Source organism: Lepidochelys kempii, chromosome 11, assembly GCF_965140265.1.
Source record: "Lepidochelys kempii isolate rLepKem1 chromosome 11, rLepKem1.hap2, whole genome shotgun sequence".
In the NCBI taxonomy this organism is placed as follows: domain Eukaryota; kingdom Metazoa; phylum Chordata; order Testudines; family Cheloniidae; genus Lepidochelys; species Lepidochelys kempii.
In genome coordinates, this window is record NC_133266.1 from 19,533,491 (window position 1) to 19,561,126 (window position 27,636).

The window sequence follows — 27,636 nt, forward strand, 5'->3', positions numbered from 1 at the left end:
TGACTCCCAGAAAGAGGTTAACTGTGCTTTAGATTTTGAATTACTTGTTTGGTTGTCTTTATCTTTTTCAAATTGTATTGTCATCATGAGATATCTATCTATCTATCTATCTATCTATCTATCTATCTATCTATCTATCTATCTATCTATCTATCTATCTATCTATCTCATGATGACAATACAATAGTTCTTACTTTATGTTGATGTAAATGTTTTACATCCAAGTTCAACGAAAAGGGATGTATTGGATCAAATGGCAGTGGAATTGCAGGATTGTGGAAATCACGACTCCTGGAATTCTGCAACCAACATTACGTTTGCAGTGACAACACTGTAAATATATAGAGATACAGTCTGTCTTTTTTTGAAGACAACAGGATTGCCTGTGCAAGGCCAGTGGGGTTGCAAATATCTAGAAGGCCTTATGAATAAGGCTAAGATTTAGCCATGGGTATTCTTAGTAAAAGTCATGGACAGGTATTGGACAATAAACAAAAATCCACGGCCCCGTGACCTGTCCATGACTTGTACTATATACCCCGTGTTGTGGGGGGCTCCGGGAGCACAGCTGCTGGTCTGGAGGGGAGTGGGGTCTGGGGTACTCACTGGTGCTCGGTGGGGGGAGGGGGGAAGGAGACAGGTGCAGAGGGTAGCCTGGGGCTGCTGCCGCCACCACTGCTGGTTGGGGGTGACCGTGCTGGCCCAGGACTGCCACTGCTGGCGGGGTGGGAGGCACTATGGCTGGAATCTGTGACCTCCGTGACAGACTCGCAGCCTATACTTATGAGCATTGCTATGCAGTTTTTTAATTAAAAATATAGTTTGAAATGCCATAGAATTCCACATGCCCTATATATCAACTTTTGCAGGCAAAATATCTTAATACTGATGATAAAAAATGTCTCTGTTCTGTCTTTTTAGGATTTAGAATGAGACAAAGGCATGTTATTATGGAACCCATTGGTACATCTCAGGGTTGTCCACACTTAGTAGAATCTATTCCTTGTGAAGACCCAATCTGTTACCAGTGGGTCATTTCTGAAGGAGTATGTGTACCTGATCATGGAAAATGTGGGCATGGAAATAGCATACTGACAGCCATATGCAAGAATAATAAAGGTAGGTGCAGCTAATTTTAAGTTGGTCACCTTTAAATTTGCACATTGTTTTGTGTGTTCCTTTAAAATCTATTTTTGTTAAAGGGCAATTGCAAAAACTTATTATAGCAGTATATTTAATTTAATGTGAAACACCAGATTTTAGAATGGGATCTGAGTTTCCCCAAAGTATAGAGCTATTATCTGGGATTGTGGATTGAGCCCATCCCTGATTAAAACAAAATGACTCACTGCCACAAGTCATTTATTGCTGCTATGACCTATATTGCACCCCTCCCTAAACTAATATATTAGTAGTGTAATATTAATGGCCTGATTCTGCCCATTTACTTCCTGCATTCATGTTATAATACTTATGCCAATACTCTCATAGAGGTCAATAGGACTGTTTGAATACGATTACTCAGCATGAGTAAGTGTGTCAGAATCAGGCTCTTTGCATTTCCACGAACGTAGCACTAAATTCTTTCACAACAAATTTGGAATACTTTTCTCATCATAACTGTTTAAGAGCGCATACTGAGGAAAGCCTAGTTGTGATGCCAAGATTAATTATGCTACAAGAATCTGATATGTAAATGAAAAGATTTGTGCTGAGTAATACTTTTGTATTTACTTGCCAGCAGTTTGAGACTGACCCTGTGTTCAGTTTACAACTTGTTAATAATGCATAAAGCATATATTTTATAGGAAGTTTACAAACAAGCAATGAGAGCTTATTTCTCATATACAATTTGAAATGCAGCCAACAGTTTCATCATTCTCGATAAGGTCAATGTTGTCAGATCTCTAGATTCTATTACGTAAGGCATGATTTTGCAGCCCTTAATCACAGTGAGTTGTACTATCAGGTCAAAACTGGCAAAGTTTGGAACTTGCCAGTTTAATGCTATATCTGAGATGAAGATGATTCTTCCATTGCATGGTGTTTGAACAGGAAACAGTTCCAAGTCTATAACAAGTTGAGTTAATTGGCAAGTGTTTAAGAATATGTTGAGAGATATGGTGCATTAGAACCTGATCAACAATTAAATAACAGCTGCTAATCTGCTGAAGAGCAAAGATCCCTTTGAAATATGTATTAATGTTTGTAGGTTTCTTGTGTTCTTAGACTTAGCGGGCCAAATTCTCAGCTGCTGTAAATAGCTCCAGTGGAGTTAGGGGGTATCTGAGTGTCTTCTAAGTGATATCTGGGGTGATGTGATAATAATTTAGGCTGAATTCTGCAGTGACGTATGTGCAGGTTGATCCTTGAGCTGGTGTGGAACCCCACTGAGGCTACCCACTGGTGCAAGGGTTCATCTGTGTGCATCTTTTGGCAGGATTGGGGTCTTAAACTTGTGTCAACTTCAAACTCAGAGAAAACATGCAAGGTCACAAACTCACAAACCTGGGGTGATCTCTGATCATGGCAGCATGTTGCTCTGTAGTAATTATATGTGCTGAGACATCCCAATATTGGGGTATCTCTCTGCCGGTCTATCCAACAAGAAATTGGAACTTTCTATGTAGCTTTTTCACTTTCAGCCATTCAGCTCATGATGAGCAACGTGGGAGGGTTTTTTTTTTTTTTTGGTTCTATCAGTTTTGCTTTCAGATTTACAGAGTGCTTTTCAGTTAGTCTCCTTGAGAATGGAAAAAATATATATATTCTGAATGACTACTGGAAGTGAGAGAGTGATTGAAATCTTTCTTCTAGCATTGCAAGAGTAGCACAAAACTCCCTTTGAATTTCAGCTGGGGATTTTGGACAGTTTCTTTATTGTCACTATAACCGAATGTTTGTTTTGCTTGTCCAATCCTAATTTGGGAGATTTCACAAGACATACCATAGCTCATTTGACATGTTGGAAACATTCATGGATGCTCTTTTAAAACTTTTCTCAATCTCTATTGCAGCAGGATTTACTTACCGCAGAGTCATAGAAATCAAAGTTGAAAAAAGGGCTGTTTGTCTTGTTCATCCTTCTATGACTCTACTTAATACCATTAATTGCTTTGGCTATAGTTTCCACTCCTTACACAGTGCTGTCTTAGACAAAATTGCCATAGAAATCAATGGGATATTTGCCTAAATAAGAACTTTGGGACTGAGCATCAAAATTGCGCAGTGTCTCCAGTGGGACTAGTGACTAAATTGAGCTATGATTGACCTCTTAAGAGGAAGTTGTGACAAATCACAAGGCACACCAGCTATGGCTGCAATAGAATAAAAGCTGTACTAATACTTAGAACTTACACAGTTGATGCATGTTCAAAGCACTGCATTAACTATTGTCCTGATGTAAAGCTTTAGCATAGCTGCTTTACATGCTGATAGGTTCATTAGTCTCAGCTGCCTTTTTGGTGTCTACTGCTGCATCCTGAAATCCAGTCACTTGTCTAGTCCTCTGATGCCAGTGTGCTATCCAATATTCATGTCAGTATTCAGCACTGCATACACCTTCAAGATTGCTGACTTACTGAAGAGACAAAGAATAAATGATTTGGGCTGTGGAATGTTACAAAACCAACCCCTATTTCCTTGATGAAAGTAATACCTCATTAACAATAAAGTTCAGGTTGTGACAGGTACATTGAATTTAGAATACTCTGGTGGTTCTGTGTATGCTTGCATACCCGATTTCTTCCTCTTGATATTAGTTCCAGCCTTTTCTTCATGGCTGTCTTTTTAATTATTACTGTATGTCAGTTTATCTTTTTTAACATTTCAGGGACACTGTTCTATCAATCCTTGCCCTGTTGGTAACTAATCTTGAAGAAACCACAAAAGTAACCATTAATATTTTCTGGAGTTCCAAATGTGTCCATGTACCTAACCCCCGTGTCATTTGCCTCTCTTGGTTTTATAATATAGATTAAAAATATTAGAGTAATAATTCATTTTGATTTCAGCTACATTTGTGATCTTTGTACATTAATTTGCAATGCTCTTTCTTTAGGAATGGTAAAAAAAAATCTCCCTTTTTCTGTGACACTTCTAAAGGACTCTGGTATAGGAAGGTCAAGCTTAGCTTTGAATCCTCGTAGTTGTCTTAAGTGGCCATTTATTTGAGTACACAAGATTTAGACAGAATGAGAACAGAGGGTTATTTCAATGATGTATCTAAAGATTCCAGTGTTTCTTATAAGACTTCTTTGCCAAAGGAGTATCTTTTCTTAAGGGATACATACCAACTTCAATCACATTCCATTTCATTGTACTTCCTATGTTATTAGACTAGATATCTAGGATGTTTTTTGTTTCTTAAATCTGCTGTTCCAGACAGAGGATGGCCATGTAATGCTGTTTAGTGATCCATAGCTCAGGATGTCCGAGGAGGTTCTGTAACTAGAAGCCAGAGCCCATATCTTCATAATTTGCTCTGGAGCTTTTTTCATGGCTCAGTTATGGTTAGAGTTGTTGGGAGTGCAGGAGGATTACAGAGTTCATAATCTCTATTGATAATCATCTAATTACCTTGTGCTCTGCCTGTCAGTTTCTTGCATGCATTTGTGGACTCTCATTTTATTCTTAGATTGTAAACTATTTGGGACAGGTTTCAGAGTAACAGCCGTGTTAGTCTGTATTCGCAAAAAGAAAAGGAGTACTTGTGGCACCTTAGAGACTAACCAATTTATTTGAGCATAAGCTTTCGTGAGCTACAGCTCACTTCCTCAGATGCATATCGTGGAAACTGCAGCAGGCTTTATATATACACAGAGAATATGAAACAATACCTATTCCCACCCCACTGTCCTGCTGGTAATAGCTTATCTAAAGTGATTTCCAGCACAAATCCAGGTTTTCTCACCCTCCACCCCCCCACACAAATTCACTCTCCTGCTGGTGATAGCCCATCCAAAGTGACAACTCTTTACACAATGTGCATGACAATCAAGCTGGGCTATTTCCTGCACAAATCCAGGTTCTCACATCCCCCCCACCCCCATACACACACAAACTCACTCTCCTGCTGGTAATAGCTCATCCAAACTGACCACTCTTCAAGTTAAAATCCAAGTTAAACCAGAACATCTGGGGGGGGGGGGGTAGGAAAAAACAAGAGGAAACAGGCTACCTTGCATAATGACTTAGCCACTCCAAGTCTCTATTTAAGCCTAAATTAATAGTATCCAATTTGCAAATGAATTCCAATTCAGCAGTTTCTCGCTGGAGTCTGGATTTGAAGTTTTTTAGTTTTAAGATAGCGACCTTCATGTCTGTGATCGCGTGACCAGAGAGATTGAAGTGTTCTCCGACTGGTTTATGAATGTTATAATTCTTGACATCTGATTTGTGTCCATTTATTCTTTTACGTAGAGACTGTCCAGTTTGACCAATGTACATGGCAGAGGGGCATTGCTGGCACATGATGGCATATATCACATTGGTGGATGTGCAGGTGAACGAGCCTCTGATAGTGTGGCTGATGTTATTAGGCCCTGTGATGGTGTCCCCTGAATAGATATGTGGGCACAGTTGGCAACGGGCTTTGTTGCAAGGATAAGTTCCTGGGTTAGTGGTTCTGTTGTGTGGTATGTGGTTGTTGGTGAGTATTTGCTTCAGGTTGCGGGGCTGTCTGTAGGCAAGGACTGGCCTGTCTCCCAAGATTTGTGAGAGTGTTGGGTCATCCTTTAGGATAGGTTGTAGATCCTTAATAATGCGTTGGAGGGGTTTTAGTTGGGGGCTGAAGGTGACGGCTAGTGGCGTTCTGTTATTTTCTTTGTTAGGCCTGTCCTGTAGTAGGTAACTTCTGGGAACTCTTCTGGCTCTATCAATCTGTTTCTTTACTTCTGCTGGTGGGTATTGTAGTTGTAAGAAAGCTTGACAGAGATCTTGTAGGTGTTTGTCTCTGTCTGAGGGGTTGGAGCAAATGCGGTTGTATCGCAGAGCTTGGCTGTAGACGATGGATCGTGTGGTGTGGTCAGGGTGAAAGCTGGAGGCATGCAGGTAGGAATAGCGGTCAGTAGGTTTCCGGTATAGGGTGGTGTTTATGTGACCATTGTTTATTAGCACTGTAGTGTCCAGGAAGTGGATCTCTTGTGTGGACTGGACCAGGCTGAGGTTGGTGGTGGGATGGAAATTGTTGAAATCATGGTGGAATTCCTCAAGGGCTTCTTTTCCATGGGTCCAGATGATGAAGATGTCATCAATATAGCGCAAGTAGAGTAGGGGCTTTAGGGGATGAGAGCTGAGGAAGCGTTGGGACAGACCATCTTTTTGCTGTGTGTGAGAACAATGCCTGGCACAACGAGGGCGGGAGGGATCCTTGACTGATGCCCTGAAGCAGTACTACAATACAAATACAAATAATATAATAAAATGGATAAAAGGAAATAATTTGTATAATGGAGAGGGATTTATACAAGATGTCTCATCCAAATAAAATATTACCATAAGTGGGTTTTTATTTAATTACTTAGCAGTTACTTCATTAGCAAGACACATTACTTGAAAGATCAGTGTGCAAAATGGTAGGCAGGGGAAAGACAAGGAAAGCTTAAAGCCATCTGAGAAAAGATGCATGTGGTAGTATCATGGATTAGATTATTAAATTATATCCTTAGCAGATCTGGGTGTATAATTCAAAACAAGTAGTTTCTATAACAACTCAACCTTTTCTCTGTTCACAAATGATCTGTGAGCTGAGCATGGTTTTCTCTAATTTGTTGTTTGAAATTGCTCAACAAATAATTTCTGTGAATAATTCTCCATCTTTAACATTTTCCTGGGAAGTTTGTTGCCAGTATTTGATAGTTGAGCTCTTTTGATTGGACACGTACGTGAGAGCATGTATTGCTGTTCCCTGATTGGATGAGAGTAACTCTTGAAATATTTATTCATTTTTTCTTTGCACAAATATGGTCCATTTGCCTAAATTTCACTTGTTTCTGTGAACAGTTCCTGCCAGTAAACTTGCTTTCCTAAAATATTCTTGATTAGTGGATACAAAGACATGAACAACTCTTCTTTAAAAATACAAATAAATATTGGAGCAGTATTTTTTGAAAAATTCATATCGCTCTAGGTGGCTCTCCAGGTACTACTTTGTAGTGGCATGTGCACTTAAAGGTTGTATGTCAAGAATGAATATTCCATACTGTACCTAGAAGGAAACTCGAGATTGTAATAGCATTGAGAGCAAGATCTGTATGTAAAAAGGTCAATCCATTTAGGAGGTTAAATTTGCGTGGCTGTGTACGAAATTTCCCAATTTTTCATTTAGGTGCAAAGAAAAATTAATGTTGAAACACTGTTATTGTCTAAAGTTCAGATGGAGAGATGTGGGAACTGTCTTAATTATTAGTATATTCCCCCATCCATATTAAAGATGGCTTTTTTTAAAGCAATTGTAAACAGATTGAAGCAATATAAATGCTAAAGAGGAGCTCTGGAGTGTGATTTTAACAAATGTATGGTGTGTTACATGTTGGCTGTGAACAAACAAGGGCTGTGGTTTGTAGTGCATTCTGGTTTCTCTGTTACATACTTAAAATATATGAAATGAAATAAAAAGCTTTCATAATATAACTAGTGTGACTCATGCAAATAATCTATCAGTTTTTTCAAGTATTTAAGAAATGCTGTCATCTTAAAAATGATTATAAGGAGGTGTAAATTAAAATAGTTTCTACAGTCCTATGGACTGAATCTTAGCTATTGGCAATGTCTGTAAATTGATTATAAAATGTTTGGGTTTTTATTATTTTAAAGTCGATCAGTGGTGTTCCGCTAGTCAGCAATCTGCTTTATTGTAATACCCATATAGCCATTTGTTATTTGCTTTTTGCTGGTCCAATACCTAGCAAGAAACCAAATTAATAAACCAAAATAAATGTCTATGTGATCAAACAGAAGAAGAAATATTTTGAAATAAATTAGCAAAAATTGGTAAGTCTTGCAATAGTACTCTAGAAAGCAAACACTATCTTTCTGTGATTTCACTGGTTTAATATTTTCATACCATGCTTCTAGATACTAACTAGGGTGACCAGATGTCCCGATTTTATAGGGACAGTTCCTATATTTGGTGCTTTTGCTTATATAGGCACCTATTACCCCGGGGCATCTTGTCCCGATTTTTCACATTTGCTATCTGGTCATCCTAATACTAACTATAATCAAATAAGTTTTATTTCTAGTTAGGGGTAAAACAAGAGAATGGAGCACATGAAAAATGTAGGATCGGATCGTATGCAGTGCTGAGCACTCTCAACACCTCTTCACGCCGCAGGTTGCGGCCCTTACTGATATTGGAGTTCTTTAAACTGTGTGGGACTTTGTAAAGATTATAGTCCTAGAAATAGAACATACTATTGTCCTTATTGTGGGAGCTCTCTTGGCAGCAGAACACTTTTTAGTAAAGCATTCTCATTGAGGCTGATAATAGAATGAAAAACCAATTGGCTGCAAGCTACAATAATAACTTAGGCAAAGGGAGTTAGCAGACGTAGATCTAGCTGTAATTATACCTCATGTCAACCCAAGGAACCTTAGCAGTGATAGATATGGGTCTGCACAAGCAACAGGAAAGAACATTTATGAAAATCAATTCTTGCTGTGTGAAAAATGAATCATTATCATCATTTTAACTGTGTTACTTTGGGCTGATTTAAATACTTTTGTGCTTCTAACACTGGCATTTTAAAGACAGGCTCAGGAGTCTTTACAAGGGCTGGTGAATGCAAGAAGCATACAAAACAGGAATATTCTTTAGAGTTTGTTTACTTGTTAAGAATTGATTCTGGTTTTCATAATGACCATTTTTAAATGTATTAATCCTATTGGTAGGTTTGCTTTTTAGAAGGAATCTATTTAATACTTCTAATGGCTCCAGTCACACACAGGTTAAATATGATGATTTCCTTTTATTTAACCATGTTTACTTTTAGAAACAATGCTTTGGGTTTTACACAGTCAGTGCTTGGAACTGGAAAGCATTTGCATCACTCCATCCCCCCCCCCCCCCGAGGCAGTTTGACCTTCAAATCACAACATTCTGATTACTATCTTGATATTTCTGTCCCATTCCCCTACTTCATCGTTGTCACAGTGGGATTAAGGCAATGCAGGGCTCCAGGCACACCATGTGACAGGCTCCTATGGCTCCACTACTGTAGCCCTGAACAGTGACCTTGCCCCTTACTTGGAGTGGCAGACAGTGGCGTGGAGGCATCCTTCTAACATGAGGAGCAGCAGCAAGGATCCCTTCTGTCACTCAGAGAGGCAAGTGTTTGGCAGAAGGGAGGCTCACCCCGGTATCTTGCTAAGGTGGTCCAGGCCTACTGCACTCTTATTCTCCTGTCATACAGAGTCCTCTGTTCAGATGTATTGGTGGGCCCCATCCCAGTGCAGTGTGTCTTGGAGTCAGCACTTTGTTGATATGCATCGGGAAGTTTGCCCCTCTCAGAACTTTTTTTTTTTTTAAAGCTATCTACAGACTTAAGCAAACTCCACTATATTAGTTACACTCAGGTCACATTTTGGATCTTTTACTCATAATCATGAGGGATAAAAACATACTTTCTTTTTTAACATGAAAAAATAAATTTGAAATATGTAAATGTGAGCTCAGATTCAGGATCTGTTGCCCTAGGTATGGACCAATAGTAGTTATACCCTAATGCAGCCGTGAATTATTGTTTTTGTTCTCTTTATCAGATATTTACATGCTCAATTTAACTGTGAGGTGATTTTAGCAGCCAATAATCTCATACACTGCCACAGTCGGGGTTAAGGCTGTACCATTTGAGAGCTGAGATTCCGAATTGCTATTAGCTCTACCAGTTCTTGAGAAAGCAGTTGCTGAAATCCTGTTGGAATTCAAGTGGGGACTGAAGGGAAGCACGGTAATCAGAGTGATGTCATTTTAAGATCCAATATTGTGATCTGCCTGGGCTTAAAAGGAGTACACTGTACCAGAAATGAGTAAATAAATAATTTTTGGCTGAGTGCTGGTGTTCTGAGGGGAGGGAGGGATGGTTTTTTCAGCTGATATTATTTGTTGCATTTGAACTGAATTCGCAAATAGTTTTGGTGCCTGATTTATTTATTATTAACTGAAAAAATTTCACCCTGCTCTAATCTATGCCACTGGAAGGCTGTGGACTCTTTGGGGAGGGATACTAATTGTGGTGTTCTTAGCTATATAACTATATATCTTTTTTCCTGTATGCCACAACTTTCAACCTCTAAGAACTATTGAGACAGCCAGCCACGTGTGTTCAGTTCAGTATAGGCTGCCACAAAAAGATGTGCACCCTCAAGGAGATTTTATGCTACTTTCTTGTCTCTGGTTAATCTAAAATAATTCATTTAGACAGAAAAAAGTGTTTGTGAATGGAAAAATACTTACAAAGCTTTCAAAATAATTTTGAAATCCTCAGGTAAAAGATGCTGTAAGTTCAAAGTATTTTATTGATAAAAGTATTTTATTTTATTTATTCCTTGTTTGGTGCATGTAGTTAACAATTTTACTTGGGGTTCTGATTTAATATGAACCTTTTCGTAGCCCAAGCCCTTATTAATGTTTTGAAGAATTAATTTTGAATTCTCCCATCCCTAATGGATTATTGGCAGGGTACAAAGTTGCAGTTTCTGTTTCATTTCTCAGAGAAGTTGGTTTATTCTGTTCAACGTATTGAGTATGTGTTGTAAATTTGTTGCATTCCTGGCTTATGGCTAAGTACATTCTTAAATCTTAGGGAAGAGTGGTACGCCTAGATTCCAGCTGATCCTATAAATAAGAGCAGCATAATCTCACGTTTTGATCATTTGTCCTCTTAGAAAATGAACCATGAAATAAATTATTTAGTTGTAAAATAATGTGCTCATTTTTTGATGCAACATGGAAATGAACCAATCATGGACAACCTTAAAACAGAGAATGGGGCAAATCAGATTTCCAGATCTACATATATATTAAGCAACGGGGGAGGACTGAATTTACAAAAGAGGACAGATAAAGTGCTGCACCACTAATGATCAGTGATAAATGGGAAAAAAATTAAGAGATAAAAGTTATATGGTTAAGGACTAGGAGCTATTGTCTTTGGTTAAAGGAACTCCATAAAGCACTGAGACTCAAAAAGGGCCCTCTAAGCTTTATTGATCTTGTTTGCACTGTATGAGCATTAACTCAGTGAGAGTTTTGCCTCAATAAGGATGGCTGAAAAACTGTGGGTATGTCTATTCTTTGAGCTGGGGTGTGATTCCCAGCTTGAGGAGACATACCTGTGCTAGTGTTAACAGAGCCAGCGTGATAAAAATAGAGTGACAGTGTGAGTGGCACGAGGGGGTAAGTACATAGCTAGCATCTTTGATGGGTATGTACTGAAGCAGCTAGACCTTCCCACCACTTGTGCTGCGACAGCCATACTTATTTTTACCGTGCTAGCTCAGTTAGGGCTAGTGTGAGTATGTTTCCTCAAGCTGGGAATTACACCTCCAGCTCAAAGAGTAGACGTACACTGAGAGCCTCATGATCCATTACATGAGTTATTCGAGTGTAGAACAGCCGAGCCCTTGTGATGGGGAGGTCCCAGACAATTGGAAAAAGGCAAATATAGTGTCCATCTTTTAAAAAGGGAAGAAGAATCATCCCAGGAACCACAGACTGCTTAGCTTCATCTCAGTCCCTGGAAAAATCATGGAGCAGGTCCTCAAGAAATCCATTTTGAAGCAGTTGGAGGAGAGGAAGGTGATCAGGAACAGTCAATGTTGATTCACCAAGGGCAAGTCATGCCTGACCGACCTGATGCCTTCTATGATGCGATAACTGGCTCTGTGGATATAGGGAAAGCGGTGGATGTGTTATATCTTGACTTCAGCAAAGCTTTTGATAGTTTCCCCCAGTATTCTTGCCAGCAAGTTAAAAAATATGGATTGGATGAATGGACTATAAGGTGGTTAGAAAGCTGGCTAGATTGTTGGGCTTAATGGGTAGTGATCAACAGCTCGATGTCTAGTTGGCAACTGGTATCAAGCGGAGTGCCCCAAGGATCGGTCCTCAGGCCGGTTTTGTTCAACATCTTCTTTATTAATTGTCTGGTTGATGGGATGGATTGCACCCTCAGCAAGTTCGCGGATGGCACTAAGCTGCGGGGAGAGGTAGATATGTTGGAGGGTAGGGATGGGATCCAGAGTGACCTAGACAAATTGGAGGATTGGGCCACAAGAAATCTGATGAGGTTCAACAAGGACAAGTGCAGAGTCCTGCAGTTAGGATGGAAGAATCCCATGCATTGCTACAGGCTGGGACCGACTGGCTAAGTGGCATTTCTGCAGACCTGGGGATTACAGTGAATGAGAAGTTGGATATGAGTCAACAGTGTGCCCTTGTTGCCAAGAAGGCTAATGACATATTGGGCTGCATGAGTAGGAGCATTGCCAGCAGATCGAGGGAAGTGATTATTCGCCTCTATTCAGCACTGGTGAGGCCACATCTGGACTATTGTGTCCAGTTTGGGGCCCCCACTACAGAAAGGATGTGGACAAATTGGAGAGAGTTATTAGGGGGCTGGGACACATGACTTATGAGGAGAGGCTGAGGGAACTGGGCTTACTTAGTCTGCATAAGAGAAGAGTGAGGGGGTATTTGATAGTGAGGGGAGTTCCAAAGAAGATGGAGCTAGGCTGTTCTCAGTGGTGGCAGATGACAGAACAAGGAGCAGTGGTCTCAAGTTGCAGTGGAGGAGGTCTAGGTTGGATATTAAGAAAAACTATTTCACTAGGAGGGTGATGAAATCTCCATCCTTAGAGGTTTTTAAGGCCTGGCTTGACAAAGCCCTGGCTGGGATGATTTAATTGGGGTTGGTTCTGCTTTGAGCAGGGGGTTGGACAAGATGATCTCCTGAGGTCTCTTCCAACCCTAATCTTCTATGATTCTATGAATTTAAACTATAGGAGATTATTTGGAATTCTTCTTGGGGAGAGGGGAAACACTCACTATTTTATAAACCACTGGAAACAAAGATCCTGAAAGCGAGACTTTACTGACAGACTCCAAATAGAGGGACTCCTTGGTTCTGATTGATCAAGTTTCTTTACCTACCAAAGGTGTGTTAAGTTGGACTCTCCAAATAATTTGGAGAGACCCCAGGCTCTCCAAAAATAAACACAGCAAACAGCATATAACCACTTAGTCAACCATAAATTCTTGATGCCTTTAGCCCAGTTAACACACCCTGAAAGTGTTTCTGAACGACTTTGAATAATTTTCAATAACCATGAACTGGAACTGGGTCTGTAAATATTAGATTACAGCTCTGTTTAACAGTTACTGTACTTGCTAATTCATTTTAAAATCACAGCTAATAATGTATATATCAAAGCTCTAAATAGGGAACACAAACTAATGTATGGAAACAAAATTATTTCTGCCTGCCCCACCCTCCAATATGCTTCTCATATCCTGGCTCCGAGAGGGAGGGAAATCTCTTTTTCCACGTATGGCCGCCTGGGATACTAGATTATAACCTGAGTAATCTATTGCATTGTGGCAACAAGGGCTCTGAATGTTCCTAGAATAAGGAGTTGGAGTACATGACAGGTGAGCTGCTTTTGCATTCATGGCAGACTGACTTGCCTTTGACGAGACTATCCTATTACATTTAGCATAGCTCTGAGTTAATGGGTATTATTGGTCTCATCAAGCCCAAACTCAGTAAAATTACTACTATTGCATATATTTTGTAGTTGTCTTTGCAAGCATCCAGGAGCCAGATCATAGATTGTGTACTGCCTTAGATGGGGAACAGAACCATCATTAATTCAAGTAAACAGATAAATTCAAAGCCCTCACAGCGCTATTCTGAAACTGATGCTTATGTAAAGAATTCAGACCCGTTTTAGAACTTTTCAGGGGTGGGCAAGTTGCTGTAAAGTAAGGGCAGTGGTATAACATTTTAACACAAACACTTCTATCTTGTGAGCATTTTAATAATCTTTACTCATATAAGAGGACTGGCACACATGGTTCACTTGCTTAGGAAGACAGCTGTTCAGAAAGTCTAAATAATGTTATGCAGTGATTATGCTTGCAAACATAAATATCAGGTGGTAGATATACACCTTGAAGTCAGGCATGTCACAGCAAAATTCAGACTAAAGCATGGCTGTGCTTCTTCCGGTTGTGGTATATGCTTTCAGTGTGGGATGGTGGGGCTCTTTCCTCCACCTTTATGTCAGCCACAAAGAAGGCAGGCAGGATATAGACCCCGCATTATTTTTTAGTACTCTGCTATTTGGCTGGCAGATGTTGTGGACGGTGATCTTTGATTCAGAAGGGACAGGCAGGCTGATTAGGGATGAGGCCAAGGCCCATGCTCCCTGTGCTCTATACCAGCAGGTATGAGGGCTGCTGGTGAGGTGCTCCTCACCAAGTGCCCCTTGAAGTATTCTTCCTAAGCGCACAGTCGCATGAGAGCTGAAGTTCCTATTCCCTTAGCTCTTCAGAGAGCAGCGAGGTTATAATTTGGACCTTCTTAATATTCTGCTGTAGTTAATGGCTCCCAACCACTTCAAAGACAGTTTCTAGATCCTCAGATGATCTCAACTGTAAAAATGGAGCATATGGAGAAAGGCAGTCTATTTTATTGTAATGTTCCAGACCACAGAGAAGTCTGGTTCTCACAGGTGCTGAGCACCAGCAACTCCAACAGTAGCAGCAGGTATTCAGTCCATCTGAAAACCAAGCTGCTTAGAACTTGGAGAATTGAAACAGTTGGGGTTGCACCTTTGAGCATATGGGAATCGCAGCAATTTTGTATAAGACAAACATCAGCACATTACAACCAGTTGGAGTACTGCCCTTTTTTATTTTAAATGTTATGAAATGAGTTTGACACCCGTTGATCTAAAGGTTATCTAAAGAGCATGGTGAGTCTGAGTGACCTGCCAGGCTGTTAAATTGGAGCTGTAGGTTAGAGTCTACTGAGTAGAATCATTAAAATGTATCTTGACAGGTTTCAGAGTAACAGCCGTGTTAGTCTGTATTTGCAAAAAGAAAAGGAGTACTTGTGGCTCTGAGGTGTCACAAGTACTCCTTTTCTTTTTTTAAAATATATCTATCTGTCTAGTTCAAAATACATAATTTTCAGCTGTTCATTCAAGAGGTGCCTACAGCTGGTGAGAAGAATTTTGTTCAGGTCAGCCACCTTTTTTATTCTTTCAATTACCAGACTAAGAAAATTCTCCACTTACTGTATCTTATAGCAGTGCACTTAAGTTTTTTCATTTGAAAAAACTTAGGATAGATTTTTTTTTCTCTTCTTTAAGTGGATTCTAGATACAATCCTATATGTATTGCTGTAATGCATAGCTTAAAGAACAATACCTATAAATGCCAATAGCAATGCCCTTTTTACTCTGTGAAACAAAGCATGCAGCATAAAATACACTTTCAACTCTTTTAAAACTAAATATAACTTCACATTTTTATTTTATGAACACAGTTTATTTTCTTTACAGAGATTTTATTCCTCAACACACACTGATTAAACAGGAGGGATATGTAAATGAGCAAAACTGGATGCTTTATACTTTTTTGAGCTCTACTCGAAAATGATTAAATTGTGAACAGATGACAAGTACTGAAATGATTTTGGAAAAGTTTTCAGAAGGGATAGGAGATTGAACAGATTAATGTGGAAAAAAGCTCTAGGAGCAGACTTCTTCTGGAGCTGCAGCTCTAGATCGAATTAAGGTTACCAAGAGAAGAAAATCTGAAGATTGAAACTTGAGTGAACCTCATCACAGAACAATTTATACAATTTAGACATCACTAAACAAGTTTCAGAAATAGTTAAGTATTTCACCTTCTTCAAAAGCAAAGAACTATTCAATGAAGACTGCATTGTATTCTTCCAGTTTGTAATCCAGGAGATAGTGTAAAACACTGGGGGGTGAGATTCTGTGCTGAACCTCATAGGCTGTATCTACACTGCTTGTAAAACCTGCTGCAGCAAGTCTGAGCCTGGGTCAACAGATTCAGGTTCACGTGGCTTGGGCTACAGTGCTAAAAATAGCTGTGTAGACGTTTGAGCTCGGCCTGGAGCTCAGACTCTGAAGCCCAGAGTGGGTTTGATCCTGAGCTTCAGCCCAAGCTGCAATGTCTTAATTGCTGTTTTTAGTGCCGTAGTCCGAATCCTGCGAGCCAGAGTCTGTCAACCCGGGCTCTGAGACTCTCTGCCGTGGTTTCTAAAACAATGTGTAGATGTACCCTTGGAGCTGCAGCACAGAACCTGCATCTCAAATGGATGGGGGATATGCTGGCATTAAGCCATTTTTGCACCCTTCCAATCCTAGGCTACTCTGGGGCTTAAGTTACAGCTGACTGTCCTATCGGTAGCAGCATTGTTCAGAATCTCCAGATGCTGCATGCTTTAGCTCCACCCCGACACACTTCTCATGTCCCAAGCCCCCCCCCCCACAGCAGGGCTTGAAAGGGGGTCCTCTGAGGACAGTCATATTGCTGTCATTCATATAGCCTGCATTCGGAAAATCCTCCTCTGGCTTGATATGGGGCTTTTATTGCCTTTGTATACTGTTGTGACCTGGAAGAAATCACACTACCTCCCTCTTTCACTTTCCCTTTTGTAGAATGGAGATGATAATGCTCATCCACTTTTGTAAAGCCCTTTGAGATATGTAGATAGGTAGTTTTATATAAGTGCTAAGTATCAACTCCATTCTTAACTTACCTCATTGCATGTAGGTATCACATGTAACACTTTTTTTGGAGGACTCTGTGACCAAGAGACAGTGGAGCACACAGCAAGTTGTGGTGTGGTGAATCATTCATTTAGGAAGGTTTTTTAATTTGCTCACATGAGGGGGTTGGTGATAGACAGCAGTACAGCGATGTCTGGGAGAAAAATGATCAATTATTTATCTTTTAAAGTATGTGATTTACAGTGTTAAAAAATACAATACCAAAAGTCAGCCTGTAGCGTGTGACATTTTTACTGTTTCTAATGGCCAGAAAATTGTCAAATTACTAGTTTAATATGGATGCCACAATGGCACCAGTAACGAAAACTTTGTAAACTTTTGACAGGTTTTCACACAATGGAACTGGCCTTTTAAATAGTCTAAAAAGGGTACAAATGTGAAACAGAAGAGCATACAAATAAATGACCAGTGGTATCCTGATGGCATTGGGAGTTTATATAAATATTAAGGCGGAAATATGGCTCACAGAAGTAAAAGCAGTTTCAGGGGGAGTTAATTCCGTTCTGCATGTGATAGAATTGCTTAGGGTCTGTGCAATCCATGTCCTACACCAGAAGATATTGAAGGGAGCAAACTAAGGCCCTGATCCTGCAAAAACATTTCTGCACGTGCTTAGCTTTCAGCACTGGAATAGTCCCGTTGGCTTCAAGTTAAGCATACATGTTTGCAGGATCAGGGTTTAATATGAAAGCTCTGTAGGAAGAGAATGCAGAGTCAGTGCATTCCTCTTACCCCAGTCTGCAAAATAGCATGGATATGGAGAAGGTAAGGAAGTCATATGGGACATGGAGAGGGTAGGGAAGAGTTTGGGGTCCAAGCCCACAGGTCCATCCATGCAGAGAGATTCTTTGCATCCTGTTCTGTAACTGCCAATCCTCAACCAAGTAACATAAGCAGGACCATGGCTCTGTTGCCAGCTTTCAGTTGTACACTGTGCCCTCTTGGGCATGGGCCGGGGATGTCACAAAGCATGCCAGGGAATTAATTCTGCTTGGACCAGCAGTAACTTTGTTTTACTGGGCTTGGCCTACACTTCAAAGTTAAGTTGACCTAAATTGACTTCTTTCAATTTAGTTTTGCATGCCTTCACACCTAAATTTGCCCCCCCCCCACGCCCGTGGGAACCGTTACATCGATGCAATAACACCACTCCCCCAAATGACACAGAGCCAAAGTTGACCGACTTCCATCGAAATAGACATTGCATGTGACAGTGGCAGCTCTGGTCCCAATTTTGAACTCCACTGGCTGGGGGTCACAGATATCGGAAGCCTGCCCCTTCCCTTTAAAAACTCAGTATGTTTTTGAAATGCCTTTTTCTGGTTGCCCATCTGGGTGAACACACCTACTAGTCCATCTTTGCAAGCATCCAACCATTCCAGCTCAGCGCAGACTGAGAGCTACACCTAGACATACTCCTGCCTGAATCTCCTCAGCCTGGGAGGTGAAGAGGCTGTGCAAACCCAGCTAAGGAATATAGACATCTGCATGCAGATTGGGCAGGGAATGCTAAGCCTGAGACATGACAAGGCTAAGAATCAAAGCCAGGTGAAAGCCAAGGAACGTCAGCGTGGATATCAAAAGGCAAATGGGGGAAGCAACAAATCTGGGGCTGCCTTGTGGGCTTGCCGCTTCTATAGCGAACTACGTGCCGAGCTTGGAAAGGACCCCACCAGCACCCTGACTGTGGACATCTTGAGAGCTGGGCGAGGAGGAGGAGGGGGTCATGGCAGGAGAAACAAACGATGCATTGAGCCAGTCCCTCTAGGAGAGCACAGATGAGCCCGGTGATGAAGGGGAAGGGAGCTCAGGTAGGAAAATAGATGCATTATTCCTTATGAACAGGTTTGTTTCCCTTTTTTGTGGCCAAAACCTTCCCTTCCCCCACCTCTCTCTGCCCTTCTTCCCCCTTTAAAGATGGTGCCCAGACTTGCATTTAGAGAACTAAGCCATCACCTTTTTAAAACCAGCACTGGGAATACAATTAAAGTTAATGCTTTAGAATACATATATAGTTGCCACTTCAGTCAACTAATATGGATTAAGAAAGGAATTCAAAAAGATGTGTACCAGTCTGCTTTACACAGTCGGGAACGGATTACTGTCCTGTGCTCGGATAGAGGTGGAAGAAAGAGGTAGAGGTGGCGATCACTTTTTCCTTTTTGGGGCTTGTTGTTCTATCACAGGGGCACAACAGTTTGTACCAGAGTACTTTATCTGAACTGGGATGTCAGTTTTACCCTCTTGAACAATCTCGATGAAACTCTCATGGAGATACTCTGCAGTCCTCTCCTGAATGCTTCCAGGGATGGAGGCCTTGTTTCTTTCCCCACAATAGGAGATACTCCTGTGAGAAGTTCCACTTACACATTGCAGTGAATGGGCTCGCAGCAAGTGGGTGATGGTGGCTTCAGGATGTCAGTGGTAGCTAGGTTGTCTGGACCTTTGTCACCCTCAGGAGTAAGATATCAGCCAAAATCACTGCCTATGAAATTTCACTGCACTTTCCCTATACCCTGCCTGGGGATACCCAGCATATAAACCTTCTGTGGAACAGTTCCACTCCCATCTCCCATCTAGTCCATACTCACCATGGCTTGAGCTGCAGAGTGATGCTGTAACAAGCTTCTCCAAAGCTGAAGTGGCAACTAGCAATTTTTATTGAAGGTCTTTATGAGAATAATGTAAGGGAGCTTTGAAACTTATCTTTCTCTTCCAGCTGCCAATCTAACAATGTATCTGTTTTCATCAGCAGTCTCTGCTGTGATGACCCTGAGAGGTGCCCCCTCCATGCTTGCTGAATGCCTGACCCAGATCAGACAAAGAAAGTGGAGGACAGAGGAGGATATGTTCTCTGAGATCCTCCAGTCTGCTACAGCTGCTGACCGTGAGCAAGTGATTAGAGGGGCTGGATGGCCAAAAGCAGGGTGAAAGACCAGAAATGGAGAGGTCAGATGCTGGAGCAGAGGCACAGGGAGAGACAGGTGCACTAGGAAGTGCACCAGGATGCTATGGCTGTGCTCAGGCAACAAATTCAGATGTTGCAGAACATTATTGAATTCAATGCATAAAGACCCTGTACACAGTTGCCTTTTCAGTCCATGGAAAACTCCGTGCTCACTACTCTTAAATCCCCAGCATAGCATGTAACAGTAAGGCATGAACCCTTACCCCTACCACTGCACACTGGGGAAAACAAGGAGAACCACGATAACACTTACGCTGACCTGTGATAACTACAGGACCAGTCAGAAAGCACACTGCACTATTTGCTTTTAGCATGAATGAAACATTGCAATATGTTTTTAATATATAAACATGTATGTTGTACTTGTTTGTTAAAGGGTGACCCATATTTATACAAAGTGTTGCTATAATTGTTTTTAATTTATTTGCACTTTAACTTGTTTCCTGTTTTATTTGCACACAATAAGGTTTTATTTTTTTTGAAACTCCGCATATAACTATTAGTTTGTGCCAAGCAAACATGCCACATTGGAGAATTCATAATGGTAGTCAATCCCTAACCCATATTTAGGGTCTATACACACATAGGCACACAAGTTCCCAAAAGAATCACATAGTACTACTGTGGCTATTAAAACAACCTTTTAAGGCCTTCAACCATGTAATTCCACCTAGCCCTTGTGTCTGTCTGGACAAAATCAGCAGACACTGCTCCACCTTACCCTTCCACCCTGCCAGTAGTCTTCCCCCCTCCCCCTTTGATTCACAAATATAATGTAATAAACAATATGCAGCAATAATGATTGGACCTCAGCAGGGCAAATGTTCCAATCGAGTCATTAAACATCACCAGCAAGCTTTCAGTCTACCAAATGCACATTGAATGGTCATCCTGCACCTGTTTAGCCAGTAGCTAAATCTTTCTTTGGTGCTGTCGAGCTGGTTTGTATATGGTTTCATGAGCAAGGGGTAGGCTGAGTCCCCTAGAATCACTAATGGCTTTTCAACATCATCCATCTGAATGCACCAGTTAGGGAAGAATGTTCTTGATTGCATCCTCTGGAAAAGTCCTGGGTTCTTAAAGAGGCAAGTGTTACTCACCTTCCCTCACCTGCTCACACAGATATCAGTGAAGTGTTCTCAGTGATCCACTGGTGCTTGCATAACCATGGAAAAGTAACCCTTCCTGCATATGTAGTCACTGGCAAGGAGGGCTGGTGCAAGAATCGGGATGTGTCCTGTCTACCATGCCACCACAGCTTAGGAACCTAGTGCTTCAGATCCATCTACTGTTTCCTGTACATTACCAAAGTCCCAGTCCTGTGCAGTAAGATCCACTTAATGGCAACGGACTCCACTGTGGATTTTCCAGTTTTGAATTAATTTCTCACTGACCCAACAGCAATCTGGCATTGCAGGCTTCTGGAATGTGAGCTACACTTGCTTTTCCACTGTCAGTGCTACCCTCTGATTTTTTCCCCTACTCTCCCTGTGCTGGAGGGCTGGGGAGAGCTCATCGCCCAGGTCCAGGAACATGGCCTTTCACAGCCAAAAGTTCTGCAGCCACTGCTTATCATCCTAAATCTGCATTATTATGTGATCCCATTACTCAGTGCTTGTTTCTCGGACCCAGAAGTCCGCCATGTGGAGTTGCTCCATGAATTCCAGCAACAACCTGACATTTTTATTCACTGTTTTCATCATCGGGCATCACATCTTCATCATTAGTTGTAGTAGTAGCACTGAAGGTCCGCAGATACAGGTGAATTGTGTATCCTGTATTGACCGTTGCTAATGACAACTGCACTGAACTGAGCAGGATCCATGCTTCTGACAGAGAGAAGGTAGAGACTGAAAAGCGGTGTTCAGGACCATGGTAATTTTTAATATAATGTGAAAATTATGGGATGGAATAAGCATTATGGGATGGAGAAAGTGGGACTGTGGGAACTTGACCCCCTAGTTCCCAGAAATCCCTGGATGAATTTCTGGTGTCTCACAAACTTCTTCTGAAGTTCTTGAAGGGGATCATTCTAGTACCATGCACTATAGTAGACAACCTCCAGTTGGCCTGACCATTGCCTCTTCTGCAGCAGAAACAGAAGTGTGTTTATATAAGTTAACCCTTTCCCCTTTATGAGGCCCCACAGTTGTGTTTTCTGTTGTTGGATTCCCCCCTGAAATGCATGATCAGGGGAGTATTGGGATCTAAGTTATTTCTACATTATCCTTTACACAATGGTAGCTAAGTGATATTGAGTGAAAACTGAAGGAAAACATTACATTTCCCCCGAGTTCTTTTAATGAGCTAGCTGTAAAGCAGATCGGGTCAAAAAACCCACAAACATGGGCACTATATCAAAATTTCAAAACTTCTGACCAGCTCCACCATGAAGGGTTTAAGATGGGGCCGTATTGTGCCATCAGTTTTCAGGCAGAACTCCTGTAACAGGGCAGCCACTTCCTGAGCACTCCTCTTGTGGTCTGAGATGGTTTTGCCTGGCCTCAGCTTCTTCTCTTCCCAGCCCCTTAAGAACTCCACACAGTCTTTTTTATGGTGAATGGTACTCCCGCCCAGGGCTGGTTTAATAACTAACAGTTGAAAACAATAGTCAGAGTCCCAAAATAAAAGTCCACCAGACTCAGCTCTGGCTCCTTTACTGCACATGAAGCACTGCTTCTGTCCCAGTCTGCTGCTTGTGAAACTGCCACTCCCAGCCCTTTCTAGTTACAGCTCAGCCTTCTGGCTCAGCCTTCCTCCTTCTGTCAGCCTCTCCCTGTTCTGAGGGAGAAGGCAGCATATCTACTGCCCTCCTTTTGGAGAGGTCTTCAGTTGGCTGGCAGGGAGAGGAGCCCAACCTCATCATACTGCATTTGGCTCCTGGTCTCAGGCCCTTAAACGGACAGTGTCCTTGGTTTTTCCCATCCAACTACTAATTCCCCAGAACCTCTTCTTCTCTTCTGACTTTGGCCATTTGCCGAGTCTTTGTCCCAATGTTCCCAGAACAGTGTCTTCTGGCCTCCTCTAGGTTTAAAGGGCCAGTATACCCCATTACAACACCCCACTAAATCTGCTTCAATATTCACATGCACTGACTCTTTATTAGGTCTCTCTCTCTCTCTCTATGAGCCGCAAGAAGAGATTAGTCATGCTATGATAATAGACAGAAAACGGCTTGTATATGAGACAAGAGGAAGATTGGTAAGCACCTAGGATGGGTATGGGAAAGAACTTCCTGGACTGTATCTTAGAATAGAATATCAGGTTTGGAAGAGACCTCAGGAGGTCATCTAGTCCAACCCCCTGCTCAAAGCAGGACTGATCCCCAACTAAATTATCCCAGCCAAATCAATGGGAGTTTGGAAACTGACTTCTATGGGAGCAGTTTCAGACCTTCTTATAGATCCAGGGCTCTATTACAGACACAGGCATCCATGATAGTGGATTCACTTACAGGACTGAGCCCTAATTTAAGTCAAGACAAAAAGAAGCATGGGTAAGAACAACAAAAAGAGACAGAAACCGCTTTCATCTGCCACATTTTTTAAGCCAAACTCTAATTTTAAATGTTTTATCTGTAGATTGAATCCTGTATTTTAAGAAACTGAAGGTTTAGACAAAGTGCTAAACATAGAGTGAACTGAGAAACATTATAATCTTCTCAAAGAGTTAGACAATTTAAAATGTTATTGTTCTATATTTTTCTTTCATTCTGCCGGTATGAGACATCTGTAATTGTTTAAAACTAGGTATTGCCTATGTTTAAAGGAGTTACACAAGCAAAAAAGTTAAGATTTTTCATAGCTTCTTTTCAGACGAGCAGCCAGTTCAATGTATAGCTTTAGGCAGTTGGCAAATGGCTATACAAAACTTTTGTAGCAGAACATACATATGGGGAGAAGTCTGTTTAGAAATTGACTCATCCCTGTATTGCTGAGACACTTTTTCCACTTGTTGAAATATCGTTTGAACAAAAGTCCTCCCATATTGTATAGCTTCAATGAATCTTTCCAACACTCCTTAGTTCTGATACTTTTTTATCAAACTTTTACTGAAGTGTGGGAACTGGACTGTAAATATTGATTTGTTTGATTCTTTTCTGTAAACTGTGATGTGTATTTTCCCACCCAGTTGTGTGAAAGTGCAATTGTCACATGCACTCTCAAATGTCTGTCATATCGACCCAGTGGCTGCCACTCCCACAGCCAGAACAAATGAGAAATGTGAAAGATGAGTCAAAGAAGTTTTCCACACTTGGCTAACAACAGCTAAACATAAAACCAGGCCCATCTCCTCTCACATCACCAGGATGGGGGGAAAAAATTACACATCAGTGACAGGGCTTGATCCTGCTCCTCTGAAGTCAGTGGAATTCTGCTATTGAGTTCAAATGGAGCAGGATCTAAGTGAACAAGGAAGAGAAAAGCACCTATACATGCATCCAGGAATGATAATAATAATTGTTCCCAACAAGGAGGTGGGTGAGGAAGGCTCAGGGAGTGGTCTGAGCCCTGCCTCTGTGTCTCTATATGCCAGCCAGCAGAACTGGCCAGAAAGTAAGCTGTTCCCCTAAGAGGGTAAAGTAACTTACACCGTCCTCAAGACTAGGAAGCGAGTGTGATCTCAGAGTACAATTTCTTTTCCAGATCTTCTGGGACAGTGCAGCTATGTACTTTCCCTTGATCAGGGCTGAGCCTAAAGGTTCAGTCTAGCCCAGACTGACTGCTTCTGTTTGTTAATGGGAAATTTATATGCACTCTAGAATTTCCATTTTGTAGTAAAAAGCTTTATGCAAAGGAGACCAGTAAAGAATTCATGCAATGTGGGGAAACATTTCTTGCAACACTCTTTAAATCACTAGTTGGGAGGGTTGAAGTAGATGAAAGATGGGATTATTTTCTACCTACAGTACCTGGTACAAACCAAAATGATCTCTTAGGCTGAAATCCTGGTTCCATCTAACTCAATGGCACAACTTCTATTATTTTCAATGGAACAAGGATTTCATCCTAAAAGTTTTGCTATGCAGTTAACACTGTGTTTTTATGGTATATTTAGTATTACATCAAAGGCAACTAGATCCTGAAAGGGGGTTGGGGGCAGGGAGCGTCCTTTTTGTTTATGAATCTAAATAGGGCAGGCTGACTGATTTGGTGACTATCTTGAAAACTCACTGAGCTGCAGCATTAGCAGAGAGATCTCTAGACCTGCATAGGTAAAGATGGTAATTTCTTAGCTATCAGTAAATAAATATCTTATGGTTTTCACTTTAATGTTATATGCAATTTAACTCCCAGGAAAATAGTTCTACAGTGGTTATTCATATATTTCATAGTAGTCTGCATTAATTCAGACTGTGCAAGGTTTCCTGATACATTATTTATTGTGGTATTAAGAAATGTGTTTGTGGTACTGCATATGGTTGACCAAGCATTATTTTGTAAATCAAGAGTAAATCATAGAATCATAGAATATCAGGGTTGGAAGGGACCCCAGAAGGTCATCTAGTCCAACCCCCTGCTCAAAGCAGGACCAATTCCCAGTTAAATCATCCCAGCCAGGGCTTTGTCAAGCCTGACCTTAAAAACCTCTAAGGAAGGAGATTCTACCACCTCCCTAGGTAACGCATTCCAGTGTTTCACCACCCTCTTAGTGAAAAAGTTTTTCCTAATATCCAATCTAAACCTCCCCCACTGCAACTTGAGACCATTACTCCTCGTTCTGTCATCTGCTACCATTGAGAACAGTCTAGAGCCATCCTCTTTGGAACCCCCTTTCAGGTAGTTGAAAGCAGCTATCAAATCCCCCCTCATTCTTCTCTTCTGCAGGCTAAACAATCCCAGCTCCCTCAGCCTCTCCTCATAACTCATGTGTTCCAGTCCCCTAATCATTTTTGTTGCCCTTCGCTGGACTCTCTCCAATTTATCCACATCCTTCTTGAAGTGTGGGGCCCAAAACTGGACACAGTACTCCAGATGAGGCCTCACCAATGTCGAATAGAGGGGAACGATCACGTCCCTCGATCTGCTCGCTATGCCCCTACTTATACATCCCAAAATGCCATTGGCCTTCTTGGCAACAAGGGTACACTGCTGACTCATATCCAGCTTCTCGTCCACTGTCACCCCTAGGTCCTTTTCTGCAGAACTGCTGCCTAGCCATTCGGTCCCTAGTCTGTAGCTGTGCATTGGGTTCTTCCGTCCTAAGTGCAGGACCCTGCACTTATCCTTATTGAACCTCATCAGATTCCTTTTGGCCCAATCTTCCAATTGGTCTAGGTCCTTCTGTATCCTATCCCTCCCCTCCAGCGTATCTACCACTCCTCCCAGTTTAGTATCATCCGCAAATTTGCTGAGAGTGCAATCCACACCATCCTCCAGATCATTTATGAAGATATTGAATAAAACCGGCCCCAGGACCGACCCTTGGGGCACTCCACTTGATACCGGCTGCCAACTAGACATGGAGCCATTGATCACTACCCGTTGAGCCCGACAATTTAGCCAGCTTTCTACCCACCTTATAGTGCATTCATCCAGCCCATACTTCCTTAACTTGCTGACAAGAATACTATGGGAGACCGTGTCAAAAGCTTTGCTAAAGTCAAGAAACAATACATCCACTGCTTTCCCTTCCCTTGGGAAAATGTGACCCTATTTTCCCAAGCTGTTAAATAAATGAATGCATTGAAATAAATCTGATTAAAAATAACTCATTTTCCATAGAAATAGTGTAAAATCCCCATAATCTCTTACTTTCACTTCTCTTCACAATAGCCTTCTACTTTTTTTTAATAGCTCTGAGAGGCTCTTCATCTATTAATCTTCTTTTCCTGAGAGAGAAATTAATTTTGGGCAGGATCCTGAATATCTAGCCCAGGTAGGTTTTTTCTGGGTAAGGAATGCTGGAGCAGCAACAATTTTGTAGTATCCCTTGGGTTCAATGAACAATTATGTTAAAGGGAGAAACAAGTGAACTCACATTTTCCAATAGTTTACAAAGCTTACAGATCCAATCATGTGAGACTGCAGTGCAAATAAGGGAGAAACAAATAGTATACAAAGCCTGGAAATGAATAAATCCTTTGGATGAACTTCTTGAGCCAAGTGTTGAGATTAAAGTCAACTATCTACTATATAATTGTTTCTGGGGTGGATTTGGAGCTGCTCTGTAATAATTTATGAATTCTGTATCTTGACCTGGTTATTGGGATGTTTAGTCTATGAATATATTGCTTTAGTTTAATAAGTGGCTGCTGGGGGCAAAAACAAGCAGTAAAGGAAAGACTGGTTCAAGATAAGCCACTTCTCAGCAAACAATTGGAAGTTGAGAGACAATGTCAGGACTGGAAAAGGCCCAGGAATGCAGAAGAATAAAAGAACTCTGGTAGGTTTAAACAGGAACAGTATTTCAGGAGAGGGCGGTGGTTGTCCAGGGGAACCAGTCTAAGACACGACACCCCTCGGGAGGCGGGCGGAGGGAATGTCTGAAGAAGTTAGGAATTCCTATGTTAACATCAAGGTTTGGTAAGCCTTTAGGTAAAGCAGACATGTGTATGGACTGTTTGTTTGAAAATGCTTTGTTCCGACTGTTAAACACTACTTTGGTTTTAAGGAGGCTGCCTGCTCCCTGTATACCACTAACCAGACTCCCAAAGGGAAGGTGCCAGAACATGCTGGTTAAGCACAGTTGATAAACAGGCCTAATCCAGCAGTTTTCAAACTTTTTGAGTTGAGCCCCCACTTGAGTTAAAATTTTTGGTTGATTTGGGCTTCCCCACCCCAGACAAAAATAGACACAATGCCTGCCCCTCCCACTCAGGTTTTCCGGGTCAG

General features: G+C 41.3%; 1 protein-coding gene across 2 annotated transcripts in view; it reads left to right on the forward strand.

The window, feature by feature from the left end:
- THSD7B (thrombospondin type 1 domain containing 7B) overlaps positions 1-27,636 on the forward strand; it is a 517,186-nt gene that overhangs the window by 220,352 nt on the left and 269,198 nt on the right. For both annotated transcript variants that reach the window (XM_073305365.1, XM_073305366.1), the window contains exon 7: positions 922-1,119. In XM_073305365.1, coding sequence (XP_073161466.1) covers positions 922-1,119 — 198 coding nt within the window. The remainder of the gene's footprint in view (positions 1-921; positions 1,120-27,636) is intronic.